Below are 17,218 nucleotides of genomic sequence, written 5' to 3' on the forward strand. Positions count from 1 at the left end.
AAGAAGTACCGTATCGAAGTTTTATACCGCGTACAGTGAAAGCGGGAGAACACCATCGTTTAACTCAAAACGTAGACGAAAGTGCGAGTTGAATGACGTGATAGACGGTCTTGGAAGAGGATTGTGATGAAAAGTAAGACGAAGACACTCGCAAAACTCACTGTAGAACTAAATGTTGCACTCTCGAAATCTGTCAGCACTGTGCAGCAATAAGAGGAAGTCATTGTGTCGAATGAGTCTTGCTTCACACGATTTCCAATTTCAGGCCTAGTTTACGCACCGAGAGTGAGACATTGAGGGGGCTCGGTAATGATTTGGTCAGCCACATCGTGATGCTCCATGAGCCCCATGATTACTCTGCGAGGTCGCATTGCGGACAAGGATTTTGTGACGGTTTTCACTGGGCGCGTACATCCCATGGCAGAATGTTTGTTCCGGAATGGTGATGCTGTGTTCCAAGATAACGGGACTCCTGTTCCCATAGCTCGCATTTCGCAGGACTGGTTGTGAGAGCACTACGATGGACAGTCGCGTTTTCCTGGCCTTCACAGTCACCAGGTCTGCACATTTTTGCGCCTTTATCATCTACTTTGGAGGGAAGGGTGAGTGACTGGGGTCAACCTCCATTATCGTTATCTGACCGTGTCACTATTTTGCAGGAAGAGTGGTTCAAAATTCCCTTGAAAATGAAACAGGACGTGTATTTCTCCATTTAGACACGAATAGCAGCTGTTTTGAATACCGACAGTTTGCTACATCGCATGAGGCATGGTAACATGTGTGTTTGTTTTCGTGTTTCCATATTTTTGTCCATCACCTGAATTTTAACTGTGTGTGTGTGTATCGTATGTTCCGAGGCGAAAGTGGGAACCACCCCAGGATTTGCCTAAATGATGGTGGGAGCCCGCCTTAAAAGTGCACTCAATCTGGTCGGCCCATCAGCCACTATTGTTAATCCACGGCACGGGGTCGATCGCGATTCGGCTCACTCTCCTGCTGCACAAACTAAACGCTGCGTCTTACGATGTAAGAACAGGTATAACTGCATCTAAAGAAACGCTGAATTGAGGTATAACGCTACCCTATAAGAGATTAATGTTCATCATGAAGAGGAACGAACCTGTTTCGCTCCCCTGGGGCACATATTACTTCAGCATCTGTACATGGCTCTCTGTCTAGGACAACGTATTGTATCCTGCCCGTCAGAAAATGTCCCGATCCCGTCAGAAACCTGGTCATATATCCCATACCAACTCATCTCCTCTATGAGAAGACGATATGGGTTCTAAAACGTTTTTCAGTAGTCTAGAAATATCGAACTAACCCGCCACGTTAGCCGAGAGCGCTAATGCGCTGGTTCCTGGACTCATGTAGGCGCGCCGGGTCGGATCCATCCGCTCGGCGGATTAACGACGGTCGGTGTGCCGGCCAGCCTGGATGTGGTTTTTAGGCGGTTTTCACATCCCCCTAGGTGAATACCGGGGTGGTGCCCCTGTCCCGCCTCAGTTACATGGCTTGCAGATATCTGAACACTTTCGCATTATTCCATGGATTACACTAGTCGCAGACAGTTGGAGTACATTAATTCCATCCCGGAGGGTACGGGGTGGCGGCAGGAAGGGCATCCGGCCACCATTTAGTCTAACACTGCCAAATCCGATTAACCATGACGACCCTGCGCAGCTGCGGGAAAAAGGCACAAGCGAAAGAAAGAAAGAGACAAAGAAAGAAATCCCGAACTAACCTCGTTTCCTCCGTAGATCGCACTGAAGATAACGTGTCAGCAGCTCTAACTGAATTTCGAGTGATCTGTGTGTTCGCAACGTAAATTGATTTCAATCAGAAACGTTACTCTGTTGCAGGTAGGTAATAATAGTTGCACTGAGGTTACGTTCTAGTGTTCTTCTGGTAATGGATACGACTGATGTAGTGCGGTACTTTCAGCAGATCACCTCTACTTCGTGCTGTAAGCTATGTTGGTGCATAAGATTGTAGCGTTTTTGTTATGCATGTTGGTATTCTGGTTGCTATGTGTTTATTTATCGATTGTCATTTTTAAATTGTAGTTCACTGTTGCTGTATTCTCAGTAGAAGTTCTCACCATCATTGACGACTGGAAAAGGAAAGTGGGGAAGTACAGTTCGGCAGATAGCATAAGATGGCTTACGGAGTATCTTCAAAGGACACAGCTAGTCAAAACCCTTCTTCCGTCGGTACTTCACTATTGCTCGGCAGTCTGGGATACCTACCAGATAGGATTCACGGAGCAAACAGAAAATATTCACGAAAGAACAATGCGTTTCGTGATAGGTTCGTTTAGTAAACAGGATAGCGTTACAGAGATGCTCATCGAACTCCACTGGCAGACGCTACATGACAGGCATTGGTGTCGCTTATTGTTAAAATTGCGAGAGCGTACTTTCCTTGTACAGGAAACCACTATATCTCGCGGAAAGACTCTGAAGGTAAAATTGGGGGATTCATACCAACAACAGATGTTCGTATACATCTACATGGATACTCTGCAAATCACATTTAAGTTCCTGGCAGAGGGTTCATCGACCCACCCTCACAGTTCTCTATTATTCCAATCTGGTACAGCGAGCGGAAAGAATGAACGCCTATATCTTTCTGTACGAGCTCTGATTTCCCTTATTTTATCGTGGTGATCGTTAATCCCTATGTAGGTCGGTGTCAACAAAATATTTTCGCATTCGGAGGAAAAGTTGGTAATTGGAGTTTCGTGAGAAGATTCCGTCGCAACGATAAACACCTTTCCTTTAATGATTTCCAGCCCAAATCCTGTATCATCTCTGAGACACTCTCTCCCATATATCGCGATAATACAAAACGTGCTGCCTTTCTTTGAACTTTTTCGATGTACTCCGTCAGTCCTATCTGGTAAGGATCCCACACCGCGCAGCAGTTTTCTAAAAGAGGACGGACAAACGTAGTGTAGGCAGTTTCCTTAGTAGGCTTGTTAGATTTTCTAAGTGTCCCGCCAATAAAACGCAGTCTTTGGTTAGATTTCCTCACAACATTTTCTATGTGTTCCTTCCCATTTATGTTGTTCGTAATTGTAATACCTTGGTATTTAGTTGAATTTACGGCTTTTGGATTTGACTGATTTATCGTGAAACCGAAGTTTAACGAGTTCCTTTTAGCATGACATCAAAATTATCGTTATTTAGGGTCAACTGCCACTTTTCGCACCATTAAGATATTTTTTTCTAAATAGTTTTGCAGTTTGTATTGATCTTCTGATGACTTTATTAGTCGATAAACGACAGCGTCATCTGCAAACAACAGAAGATGGCTGCTCAGATTGTCTCCCAAATCGTTTATATAGATACGGAACAGCAAAGGGCCTATAACACTAACTTGGGGAACGCCAGAAATCACTTCTGTTTTACTCGATGACTTTCCATCAGTTACTACGAACTGTGACCTCTCTGACAGGAAATCACTAATCCAGTCACATAACTGAGACGATACTCCATAACCACACAATTTTACTACGAGCTGCTTGTGTGGTACAGTGACTAAAGCCTTCCGGCAATCCAGGAATACGGAGTCGATCTGAAATCCCTTGTCAATAGCACTCAGCACTTCATGTGAATTAAGAGCTAGTTGTGTTTCACAGGAACGACGTTTTCTAAACCCATGTTGACTGTGCGTCAATAGATCGGTTTCTTCGAGGTAATTCATAATGTTCGAACACAATATATGTTCTAAAATGCTGCTGCATATCGACGTTAACGATATGGGCATGTAATTTAGAGGATTACTCCTGCTACCTTTCTTGAATATTGGTGTGACCTGTGCAACTTGCCAGTATTTGGGTGCGGATCTTTCGTCGTGCGAAAAGGAAAATGTGGAAATACTCACCGACAGATACAATGAGGTGGCGTGCGCAGTACTCACTGTCTTATCAAAAGTATCGGGACAGCTATTAGTAGACAGTAACAGGGCGCGTGACCTGACTTCGCCTTTATGACGGCTTGAATTTGAATTCTGCTGAGCACGTTTTCAGTGATATTACTGAATGTCTGTGGAGGAATGGCAGAAACCAGGGAGGTAACGATACTGGACGCTGAGATCTGTAGCGATGTCGGCGTTGTAATTCATCCGAAGGTATTCCGTAGGGTTCAGGTCGGCACTCTGGGCAGGTCAGTCCATTTTAGGAATTTTATTGTCCGCAAACCATGGCGTCTCAGATCCTGTTTTATGAGGTGGAGCATTTTCAGGCTGATACAACCACAGTCTCCGCACAGTTTCTCTACTGCACACAGTACACATACGAGGGGCGTTTCAAAAGTCCGTGAGAAGTCTGACAGATGGCACCACCGGCGCGTATCGAGGTCAAGTTTAGTTAGTACCGTCTTTGTAAAGAACGTACACCAAGTTTCAGCCATATTGGTCAATTTCTTTTGTTTGGCATTCGTGTGAATCAAGGAAGTCGAGTGATTGTCAAAAAATGGACAAAAAAGAATTTATATAACGATTAAACATTAATTTTTTAGACAATTTAGTTGTATGGAGATAAAAGAGTGAGTAATAATGTATAATCAAGTCTTCAAAATGCCGCCAACCGGTTTCAACCCGCGAAGGGGTCATCTTCAGGGCAATTTACACCATTTGGTCGCTCGCTGGAGTCGTTATTCTGCCTGTGTACGGCTGGTGACTATAAAAAAATTAAAAAATGCGATTGTGGCTGTCATTTTGAATAATTGATTAAATATTACTTTATGAAAGGCAAAACGCCTCAGAAGACTAAAGAGAAGCCTGATAAATATTACGATGTCTCTGCACCTTCGATTAGAATTGTTTATAAGTGGTTTCAAAATTTTCGGAGAGGCCATATGGGCACAAGTGACGCTGAATGTTCTGGACGCCCTGTGGCGGTTATATCTCCAGAAATCATTGAGTTGTGTTTCATAAGAATGAAATTTTCTGAAACCGTGCTGACTATGTGTCAATAAATTGTTTTCTTCGAGGTACCTCATAATGTTCGAAGACAGTTTAGGTTCCTAAACCCTACTGCAAATCGTCGTTAGGAAATAGGCCTGTAATTCAGCAAATTACTCCTACTTCCCTTTTTGGGTATTGGTGTGACTTGAGCAATTTTACAGTCTTTAAAAAATGGCTCAAATGGCTCTGAGCACTATGGGACTTAACATCTGAGGTCATCAGTCCCTTAGAACTTAGAACTACTTAAGCCTAACTAACTTAAGGACATCACACACATCCATGCCCGAGGCAGGATTCGAACCTGCGACCGTAGCGGTCGCGCGGTTCCAGACTGAAGCGCCTCCAGTCTTTAGGTACGGATCTTTCTGTGGCCGAGTGGTTATATATAATTGCTAAATATGGAGCTATTGCATCCACATACTCTGATAGGAAGCTGACTGGTATACAATCTGGACCGGAGGCCTTGTCTTTATTAAGTGAATTAAGATGTTTCGTTACTCCGAGGATATCCACTTCTATGTTTCTCATCTTGGCAGTTATTCTTGTATGCAATTCAGGAGTATTTACTTCATCTCCTTTGGTGAAGGAGTTTCGGAAAACCGTATTTAATAACTCTGCTTTAGTGGCACTGCAATCAGTGACTTCACCGTTGTTATCGCGCAATGAAGATACTGATTGCGTCTTGCCATTGGTTGGTTTATGTATGACAATAATACCTCCTAGTAGCATATTGGACAGACGTACTGCAGCATCTGGACATGGCATGGACTCAATAAGTCGTTGGAAGTCCCCTACAGAAATAGCCGTCCATAATTACGAAAGTTTGCCGGTGCACGATTTCATGCGCGAACTGACCTCTCGATGACGTCTCGTAAATGTTTGATGGGATTCATGGCGGGAGATATGGGTGACCAAATCAGTTGCTCGAATTGTCCAGAAAGTTCTTCAAACCAGTCGGGAACGATTGTGGCCCGGTGACATGGTGCGTAGTTGTTTGGATACACGAAGTCCGTGAATGGCTGCAAACGGTCTCCCAACAGTCGAACATAACCATTTCCAGTCAACGAACCAGTCAGTTGGGCCAGAGGACCCAATCGATTCCGTGTAAACACAGCCGACACTGTTATGGAGCCACTACCACCTTCTAAGCAGCTTCTCGGCCCAGTACAGGTGCTGCAAGCGACGTCGTGCTGTTTGCACAGATACTCGCGTCGGTCGTCTGCTCTTATAGCCCATTAACGCTAAATTTCCCCGCTCTGGCCTAACGGTTTCTTTCGTCGTTCGTTTTTGTGCCACTTTCACACAGTGTTGCTTTTTTGATAGCACTGACAACTAAACGCGAATTCCGCTGCTCTCGGTCGGCTACTACGTTCTCCTTGGTGGGAAGTAGTGCCCAGAATTTGGAAATCCCGGCACACTGTTGACTCTGTAGATCTCTGAATACCGAACTCCCTAACGATTCACGAGATGGAATGTCCCATCCGTCTAACTCCATCTACCATTCCGTGTTCAAAGTCTGTTGATTCCCGATGTGCGGCCATAATCACGTCGAAATCCTTTTCACACGAATGGCCTGAGTACAAATGACAGCTCCGCCAACGCACTGTATGCGTTATTACCCCATCTATACAGGGTGGTCCACTGATCGTGACCAGGCCAAATATCTCGCGAAATAAGCGTCAAACGAAAAAACTACAAAGAACGAAACTTGTCTAGCTTAAAGGGGGAAACCAGATGACGCTATGGTTGGCCCGCTAGGTGGTGCTGCCGTAGGTCAAACGGACATTAATTGCGTTTTTTTTAAATAGGTACTCCCATTTTTATTACATATTCGTGTAGTACGTAAAGAAATATGAATGTTTTAGTTGGACCACTTTCTTCGCTTTGTGATAGATGGCGCTGTAATAGTAACAAACATATGGCTCACAAAATTAGACGAGCAGTTGGTAACAGGTAGGTTTTTTAAATTAAAATACAGAATGTAGGTACGTTTGAACGTTTTATTTCGGTTGTTCCAATGTGATATATGTACCTTTGTGAAATTATCATTTCTGAGAATGTATGCTGTTACAGCGTGATTACCTGTAAATACCACATTAATGCAATAAATGCTCAAAATGATGTCCGTCAACCTCAATGCATTTGGCTATATTTGTAACGACATTCCTCTCAACAGCGAGCAGTTCGCACATGCACTGACAACGCGCTGACGGATGTTGTCAGGCGTTGTCGGTGGATCACGACAGCTAATATCCTTCAACTTTCCCCACAGAAAGAAATCCGGGGACGTCAGATTCGGTGAACTTGCGGGCCATGGTATCGTGCTTTCACGACCAATTCACCTGTCATAAAATATGCTGTTCAATACCGCTTCAACAGCACGCGAGCTATCAGCCGGACATCCATCATGTTGCAAGCACATCGCCATTCTGTCATGCAGTGAAACATCTTGTAGTAACATCGGTAGAACATTACGTGGGAAATCAGCACACATTGCACCATTTAGATTGCCATCGATAAAATGGGGGCCAGTTATCCCTCTATTCATTAATCAGCCAATGTAGCTGATGTTCCATATGTCGCAGCCATCCTCGATTTTCGGTTGCCCGATAGTGCATATTATTCCGGTTTACTTTACAGCTGTTGGTGAATGACGCTTCGTCGCTAAATACAACGCGTGCAAAAAATCTGTCATCGTACCGTAATTTTTCTTGTGTCCAGTGGCAGAACTGTATACGACGTTCAAAGTCGTCGCCACGCACTTCCTGGTGCATAGAAATGTGGTACGGGTGCACTCGATGTTGACGTAGCATTCTCAACACCGACGTTTTTGAGATTCCCGATTCTCGAGCAATTTGTCTGTCACTGATGTGCTGATTAGCCGCGACAGCAGCTAAAACACCTACTTGGGCATTATCATTTGTTGCAGGTCATGTTTGACGTTTCACATGTGGCTTAACACTTCCTGTTTCCTTAAATAACGTAACTATCCGGCGAATGGCCCGGACACTTGGATGATGTCGTCCAGGATACCGAGCAGCATACATAGCACACGCCCGTTGGGCATTTTGATCACAATAGCCATACATCAACACGATATCGACCTTTTCCGCAATTGGTAAACGGTCCATTTTAACACGGGTAATGTAATACGAAGCAAATACCGTTCGCACTGGCGGACATGAGACCCAGAAAATATTAGATACAGGCTCCCAGGTAGATGCTATTTTCCTTGACTTCCGGAAGGCGTTCGATACAGTTCCTCACTGTCGCCTGATAAAGTAAGAGCCTACGGAAAATCAGACCAGCTGGGTGACTGGATTGAAGAGTTTTTAGCAAACAGAACACAGCATGCTGTTCTCAATGGAGAGACATATACAGACGTTAAAGTAACCTCTGGCGTGCCACAGAGGAGTGTTATGGGACCATTGCTTTTGACAATATATGTAAATGGCCTAGTAGATAGTGTCGGAAGTTCCATGCGGCTTTTCGCGGATGATGCTGTAGTATACAGAGAAGTTGCAGCATTAGAAAATTGTAGTGAAATGCAGGAAGATGTGCAGCGGATAGGCATTTGGTGTAGGGAGTGGCCAGTGACCCTTAACATAGACAAATGTAATGTATTGCGAATACATAGAAAGAAGGATCCTTTATTGTATGATTATATGATAGCGGAACGAACACTGGTAGCAGTTACTTCTGTAAAATATCTGGGAGTATGAGTACGGAACGATTTGAAGTGGAATGATCATGTAAAATTAATTGTTGGTAAGGCGGGTACCAGGTTGAGATTCATTGGGAGAGTCCTTAGAAAATGTAGTCTATCAACAAAGGAGGTGGCTTACAAAACACTCGTTCGACCTATACTTGAGTATTGCTCATCAGTGTGGGATCCGTACCAGATCGGGTTGACGGAGGAGATAGAGAAGATCCAAAGAAGAGTAGCGCGTTTCGTCACAGGTTTAGTTGGTAAGCGTGAGAGCGTTATGGAGTTGTTTAGCAAACTCTAGTGGCAGACTCTGCAAGAGAGGCGCTCTGCATCGCGGTGTAGCTTGCTGTCCAGGTTTCGAGAGGGTGCGTTTCTGGATGAGGTATCGAATATATTGCTTTCCCCTGCTTATACCTCCCGACGAGATCACGAATGTAAAATTAGAGAGATTTGAGCGCGCACGGAGGCTTTCCGACTGTCGTTCTTCCCGCGAGCCATATGCGACTGGAACAGAAAAGGGAGGTAGTGACAGTGGCACGTAAAGTGCCCTCCGCCACACACCGTTGGGGGGCTTGCGGAGTATAAATGTAGATGTAGAATGTTACGTGATACCACGTACTTACACGTTTGTGACTATTACAGCGCCATCTATCACAAAGTGAAAGAAGTGGTCCAGCTAAAACATTCATATTTCTTTACGTACTACACGAATATGTAATAAAAATGGTGGTTCCTAAACGCAATTAATATCCTTTTGACCTGTGGCAGCGCCATCTAGCGGGACAACCATAGCGACATCTGGTTTCCCCCTTCAAGCTAGACAAGTTTCGTTCTTTGTAGTTTTTTCGTTTGACGCTTATTTCGTGAGATATTTGGTCCGGTCACGATCTATGGACCATCCTATATACAGGGTGTTACAAAAAGGTACGGCCAAGCTTTCAGGAAACATTCCTCACAGACATAGAAAGAAAAAATATTATGTGGATATGTGTCCCGAAACGCTTACTTTCTATGTTAGAGCTCATTTTATTACTTCTCTTCAAATCACATTAATCATGGAATGGAAACACCCAGCAACAGAACGTACCAGCGTGACTTTGTTACACAAAATGTTCAAAATGCCCTCCGTTAGCGAGAATGCATCCACCCTCCGTCGCATGGAATCCCTGATGCGCTAATGCAGCCCTGGAGAAAGGCGTATTGTATCACAGCCGTCCACAATACGAGCAAGAAGAGTCTCTACATTTGGTACCGGGGTGGCGTAGACAAGAGCTTTCAAATGCCCTCATAAATGGAAGTCAAGAGGGTTGAGGTCGGGAGAGCGTGGAGGCCATGGAATTGGTTCACCTCTACCAACCCATCGGTAACCGAATCTGTTGTTGAGAAGCGTACGAACACTTCGACTGAAATGTGCAGGAGCTCCATCGTGCATGAACCACATGTTGTGTCGTACTTGTAAGGGCACATGTTATAGCAGCACAGGTAGATTATACCGTATGAAATCATGATAACGTGCTCCATTGAGCGTAGGTGGAAGAACGAAACTAAAATGAGCTCTAACATGGAAATTAAGCGTTTCCGGACACATGTCCACATAATATCATTTTTTTATTTGTGTGTAAGGAATGTTTCCTGAAAGTTTGGCAATACCTTTTTGAAACACCCTGTATACGTGAATTTTGCTATCGTAAGACTTTTGTTCACCTCAGTGATACTAACGGTGGTGATAAAATTAGTTGGGGGATTCAGGTGAGTGTTTAGGTGACTAGTGGAGAGGATCGTTTGTCGGGTGACATGTCGCCGGCTCGAGCGGCGAAAACAGAGCGCCATCAGCGGGAGAAATATTCCAGGCGGCAGATAGCGCGCGCCCTGCCGCCGGGTCGTCGGCCGTGTCGTCACCGCGGCGCCTAATGGCCCGGCAGGGCTCGCGGCCGTTTATATAGGGTGGCCGCGCGGCAGCGGCGCCACTAGCAGACATGGCTGCGACTCCCCGGGCGGCGCCGCTGCCCCAGCTGCTGCTGCTGGCGCTAGTGCTGCTGGCGCCAGCGGTCCGCGCCGCCGCCGCCGCCGCGCCCCTCAGGACGCCGCTGGACAGGGTGGACGTGGACAAGCTGCTGGCGAGCGCCCGCCTCGTCGAGGCGCACCTGCGCTGCGTGCTGGAGAACAGGGACTGCAACGCCGACGGCCGCGCCCTTCGCGGTGAGTTCCCCGTTCTGGTCCGCGGCTGCTGTCTCTCTGTCCACTCACAAGGGAACCTCCCCGTCGCACCCCCCCTCAGATTTAGTTATAAGTTGCGCAGTAGATAGGCCTTGAAAAACTGATCACAGATCAATCGAGAAAACAGGAAGAAGTTGTGTGGAACTAAGAAAAAAAATGAGCAAAATATACAAACTGAGTAATCCATGCGCAAGATAGGCAAGATTAAGTACAGAATGAGCTCAGGACCGCCGTGGTCCCGTGGTTAGCGTGAGCAGCTGCGAATTTTATTATTTTCTGACAATTATTATCTCCCTGACAGCTATAGAGGACATAAGGATCAGGCATTGTACAATTTTAGTGTGGGAGTAGACGTGATTACCATTCCCCCAGGTTGTACACCTCTTGTGCAACCGTTGGATGTGTTTGGTTTTCCGCAAGTGAAATACTTCGTGAAAACATTCTATGCTTTTGCGAAGCTGCACAGGCCGGCCGCGGTGGTCTAGCGGTTCTAGGCGCGCAGTCAGGAACCGCGCGAGTGCTACGGTCGCAGGTTCGAATCCTGCCTCGGGCATGGATGTGTGTGATGTCCTTGGGTTAGTTAGGTTTAAGTAGTTCTAAGTTCTAGGGGACTGATGACCAGAGTAGTTAAGTCCCATAGTGCTCAGAGCCATTTGAACCATTTTTGAAGCTGCACAGGTACACAGAGCAGTATTGTTTACGTGATCGTGTGTCAATTAGCAAAGTTCAGGCACTTACACATAATCAAATTCGCTCTCCAATGTTCCAGGACATGTTCAGATTTGCGTGGAAATATGCAGGATTTGACGGAAAAATTTAAAACGTTAAAAACGTATGTTTTGACAGAGCACAGGGAAAACTGTGGGACTGTGAAACTGGTGCATTCATTTGTTGCAGTTTATGTGACAAACTCTTATGTTTTCATCGCTTTTTTGGGAGTGATTATCACATCCACAAGAAAACCTAAATCGGGCAGGGTAGAAGAATCCTTTTGCGCATTCGCCAAGTGTACAAGTTAGGTGGGTCGACAACATATTCCTGTCATGTGACGCACATGCCGTCAATAGTCTCGTACAGAATATATCAGACGTGTTTTCCCGTGGAAAAATCGGTTGACCTATGAACTTGCGATTAAATGTTTTCGATTCCCATTGGAGAGGCACGTTTTTTCGTCTACTAATCGCAAGGTTTTGCGGTGCTGTCGCAAAACACAGACACTAAACTTATTACAGTGAACAGAGACGTCAATGAACGAACTGAAATAAAGAAAGTAAACAGTTCACTCGAGGGAAGATTTGAACCAAGGACCTGTCGTGCCGCAGATGCTCCCGCTAACCACAGGACCACGGAGCTTCTGAGCTAACACTCTCCCTGATGTTGCTTATGTTGCGCATGGACTACTCAGTTTGTATATTTTGCTTATTTTTTCATAGTTCCACACAACTTTTTCCTGTTTTCTCGATTGATCTGTGTTCAGTTTTTAAGGCCTATCCACTATGCCAACTTATAACTAAATCTGAGGGAGGTGCGATGGGGAGGTTCCCTTGTCAAGTTCTTGTGGTATCCACACTATACTGCGTACATCATAACACTAAACCCGATGTAAACATTACACCATGTATTCTTCCGCGTTAGCTTGAATCTCATTCGATTTCGTTTCACGCGGAGTGGAAGCCAAGCTGTGTCAAGTACAATCAAGTACGATCTACATCTACATCTACATCTACATCCATACTCCGCAAGCTACCTGACGGTATGTGGCGTAGGGTACCTTGAGTACCTCTATCGGTCCTTCCTTCTATTCCAGTCTCGCATTGTTCGTCGAAAGGAAGATTGTCAGTATGCCTCTGTGTGGGCTCTAATCTCTGATTTTATCCTCATGGCCTCTTCGCGAGATATACGCAGGAGGGAGCAATATACTGCTTGAATCCTCGGTGAAGGTATGTTCTCGAAACTTCAACAAAAGCCCGTACCGAGCTACTGAGCGTGTCTCCTGCAGAGTCTTCCACTGGCGTTTATCTATCATCTCCGTAACGCTTTCGCGATTACTAAATGATCATGTAACGAAGCGGGCTGCTCTCCGTTGGATCTTCTCTATCTCTTCTATCAACCCTATCTGGTACGGATCCCATACCGGTGAGCAGTATTGAAGCAGTGAGCGAACAAGTGTACTGTAACCTCCTTCCTTTGTTTTCGGACTGCATTTCCTTAGGATTCTTCCAATGAATCTCAGTCTGGCATCTGCTTTACCGACGATTAATTTTAAATGATCATTCCATTTTAAATCACTCCTAATGCTTACACCCAGATAATTTATCGAATTAGCTGCTTCCAGTTGCTGACCTGCTATACTGTAGCTAAATTATAAAGGATCTTTCTTTCAGTGTATTCGCAGCACATTTCACTTGTCTTCATTGAGATTCAATTGCCATTCCCAGCACAATGCGTCAATTCGCTGCAGATCCTCCTGCATTTCAGTACATTTTCCATTGTTACAACCTCACGATATGCCACAGTATCATCCGCAAAAAGCCTCAGTGAACTTCCGATGTTATCCACAAGGTCATTTATATATATTGTGAATAGCAACGGTCCTACGACACTCCTCTTCGGCACACCTTAAATCACTCTTACTTTGGAAGAATTCTCTCCATTGAGAATGACATGCTGCGTTTTGTTATCTAGGAACTCTTCAATCCAATCACACAATTGGTCCGATAGTCCATATGCTCTTACTTTGTTCATTAAACTACTGTGGGGAACTGCATCAAACGCCTTGCGGAAGTCAAGAAACACGGCATCTACCTGGGAACCCGTGTCTATGGCCCTCTGAGTCACGTGGTCGAATAGCGCGAGCTAGGTTTCACACGATTGTCTTTTTCGAAACCCATGCTGATTCCTACAGAGTAGATGTCTAGTCTCCAGAAAAGTCATTATACTCGAATACGTGTTCCAAAACTCTAAAACTGATCGACGTTAGAAATATAGGTCTATAGTTCTGCACATCTGTTCGACGTCCCTTCTTGAAAACGGGTATGACCTGTGGCCTTCTCCAAACTTTTGGAACGCTACACTCTTCTAGAGACCTACGGTACACCGCTGCAAGAAGGGGGGGGGGGGGGCAAGTTCCTTCGCGTACTCTGTGCAAGGATACGTTTTATACTGTGTTACACACACATGGACTGAGCAATAATGCTTTATCGGCACATTTAGCTTGGACAGCGCTGGCTAGCCAGCTAACCTGCAATGAAGAGACCAGTTGCAATTCAGACGTAAAAAGAGACGAGCTAACAAACGATATAGCTTCTAATGTCATTTAATTTTAAAAGAGATTGAATTAATATTCGGCAAAGCACTACCGCATGGTTCTTAGGTGACGAGACGGAAAGCATAAAATACTCTTATTCTCACCTAACATAATATTCTAATTACAAACAAGAGTGATGAAAGTTATTAAATGAAATAACAAGTTTATTGTTACCATCACTGTTTATTTATCTCAACGACGCGTTTCAAATGTTTAAACCTTTAAACACACACACATATGCCATACTAACAAATGTAAATACAGCTGATGATGGAGGTTTAAACGTTTTATACGCTTCATGGAGATAAATAAACAGTGACCGGTAACAGTAAACTTGTTGTTTCATTTAATGTCATTAACAGTCACGTTGAAGACTAACGTAAAATGTTCGCATTTGAAGTGATGTAAGTAATATACAGGGTAATTTTTCTGAGCGAGGTACGTATGATGCAAAAGCCTACTGCATGGATTTCACCGTATTGTTCGATACTGAAGCCACTGAAGGTATTAATTACAGCCAGTCGTGTGATAATCTCTTAGGTCCTTCCTTATCCGAATCCGAAAAATACATTTCAGTTCTGAGACGTTGATAACGAGTCGATTAACAATAGTATCCACGAGACCACCCAGGCGCAACATTCTCTCTTCTTCTCTTACGACGTGCCGTTATGTATCCCGTCAGCGTTCGGCAGTGACATGCGAAAAAGCTGCGTATTTTAATTCCAGTACGTCAGGCAGCTTAAAAGTCTTCTTATTTCTCGCGACAGATCCCTTAACTTGGCCGCAGACGAGTGCTGTTGGGCTCATATTGTAATGATACAGTGGAAAATGCAAAAAATGGAGCATTCGTATGGCGTGCTCGATGCTGTGAAAATGTTGTTTCTCATATTTCTACGATGCTCATCACTCTGGTTCGTGAGAGACTACATTTGTGGTATAAAACAATGGACATTTGGTTTTTCATTTTTGTCCTAAAAAATTAAATTGTTGTGTTTCCTTAATTTAAGAAACCTTTATTAACAATCGTTGATAAAGTATCGAAATTAAGAATTTATATTTGAAATGTAAACAGGAATTTCGCGTGTAATTTGTCACTAGAAACAAGAAGACATGCATCATTCATAAAAAATTATGATGAATTTTACAAATATGAGATGTAGGTATATCAAATTCAACGGAAAAAAGGATGACTAAGGCGAGACTTGATCTATAAACTACACCAGAGTTTTCAGTTTACTATGCTACCTACTGCGCTGCACCTTCAGTGTGGACGTGTAGCAAGTACAGTCACTCGAAAAACTCCAGAGCCAATTTTTTCTGTAAATTTACCAAAATCATTAAGAATAACCTATTTTCGGCAGATTTTAACCGTGTTCCACACGCATATTTCACTACTAAGCAGGAAGCAGCCTCAGACATTTTCATATTGCGTATTATCAGGGAGACAATCATAGGATAACAGTACGGAGACTGTGACTCCACACGATTTTTTAAATAAAAACTACATAGTTAAAGCGTGTTTAGGAAAAATATTTATGACTGTTAATTCATTAGAATATCTTGAAGTTTCATTTAACGTAACTTGGTAATAAGATATCTAATACATAAGTAGGACGTACTTCCAAGAGCGTAACAACACCAATCTATGTGTGCTACGTCTTCTGACCAATCATCGCGTTCGTGTTTGTTTACATTAGGTTTCTTCTTATGATGAACAGAGTATAGAGGTATACTCGGCTAGCCACTTCATCTCTGCGTAACTACTGCAGCCTACAACTTGAAACGTCCCCTTCGAACAATTATACAAGACTGTGCTTAAACTGACACACAATATTTTAACCGCAACGCAATCTGACTTTCACAAATCCCTACAAAAGAATGGCCCTGACTAACATTAACCTATACCTTTCACAAATCACTTACCTCGCCAAAAATCTTCGTTACTCGAACTACTGCAATACAGCGAGCGCCACTACTGCCAGATAAATAAAAGATTCAAACTACGGAAGGCACTAACTACTGATAGGCATAGTAGCGAATGAAAGATTTTAATAGAAAACAAACAATGTATTTACCTTAATAGTCATTATATATATATATATATCACAGACTGCACTCAGCACAGCCAGTGATTTTCATCCAGAGCGCTACGTGGCGTTACCAATATAAAAACCAAAACAGCCTACTTACAAACTACATAAACTTGCTTACTCTAGCCTGACCCTCGTCTCCTCCTACAATTCCCTCCCCCCACGACCCTCCCCTTTACTGTGCCCCAATACGGAACTAAAAATTAGTGTATTTCTCGGGATATTTGCTAATATACAGGGTATTTCAGAAAGAATATATGTATATCTCAAATAGAGCTGGAGGTTGTCGCTACAACAACCTGTTTTCGGTTATACAGGTTTTTCCTGCGCCACTTTAATCTCATTTTTGAAACCGTTGAAAATAACTTGTTTCAGAAATGCCCGATTTCTATTTTTTTATTCCTGTTATTTCCTCTAATAAACTTAGAAATCGAATAAAGACAGAATAAAATCTAGTCTGTCAGTTTCAAGATGCGCAGAATCAAAATTTACCAGGCAAATAATCCCCCTCTACTGCTTTTTCAGAAAACTAATAAGTTCTTGAATACTAGCAAAAAAAATCACCATCATTCGCCTACAGATTCTAATTTGTTGAAACTATGCTCAAAAATCATGTTGTAATCGGGGATCGTACACCTATTTTGACTTTACCAATTTTCAGTGATAAAGGGTGAAAAATGACTTGGAAGAAGTCTGTTATTCATGTTAATCTGTCCGTTTTGAAGAGCTGCAAGCAAATAAAGACTCGTTATATAGGCAAAAGGTGCAGATCAGCTACTTTCAATTTTTACTGAATATTTTGAATGGGTTGTTGTTAATCTTTTAAACTATTGCTCATATCATAATTTTTTCCTCTTTTATTACTTCATAGGAGTGGCAGACAAATCTTTAATCTTTTAAAGAAATGAAGCATTGTACGTCATT

The 17,218-nt window shown here is 43.5% G+C and overlaps 1 protein-coding gene across 1 annotated transcript in view; it reads left to right on the plus strand.

Annotated features, from left to right (window-relative positions):
• Positions 1-10,542: 10,542 nt before the first annotated feature.
• The window catches only part of LOC126272041 (ejaculatory bulb-specific protein 3-like), a 95,406-nt gene continuing 88,730 nt past the window's right edge, over positions 10,543-17,218 (plus strand). Inside the window, exon 1 of the mRNA XM_049974555.1 lies at positions 10,543-10,879. Coding sequence (XP_049830512.1) covers positions 10,657-10,879 — 223 coding nt within the window. The 5' untranslated portion in view covers positions 10,543-10,656. The remainder of the gene's footprint in view (positions 10,880-17,218) is intronic.

This window comes from Schistocerca gregaria, chromosome 5 (genome assembly GCF_023897955.1).
Source record: "Schistocerca gregaria isolate iqSchGreg1 chromosome 5, iqSchGreg1.2, whole genome shotgun sequence".
NCBI classification, from domain to species: Eukaryota; Metazoa; Arthropoda; class Insecta; order Orthoptera; family Acrididae; genus Schistocerca; species Schistocerca gregaria.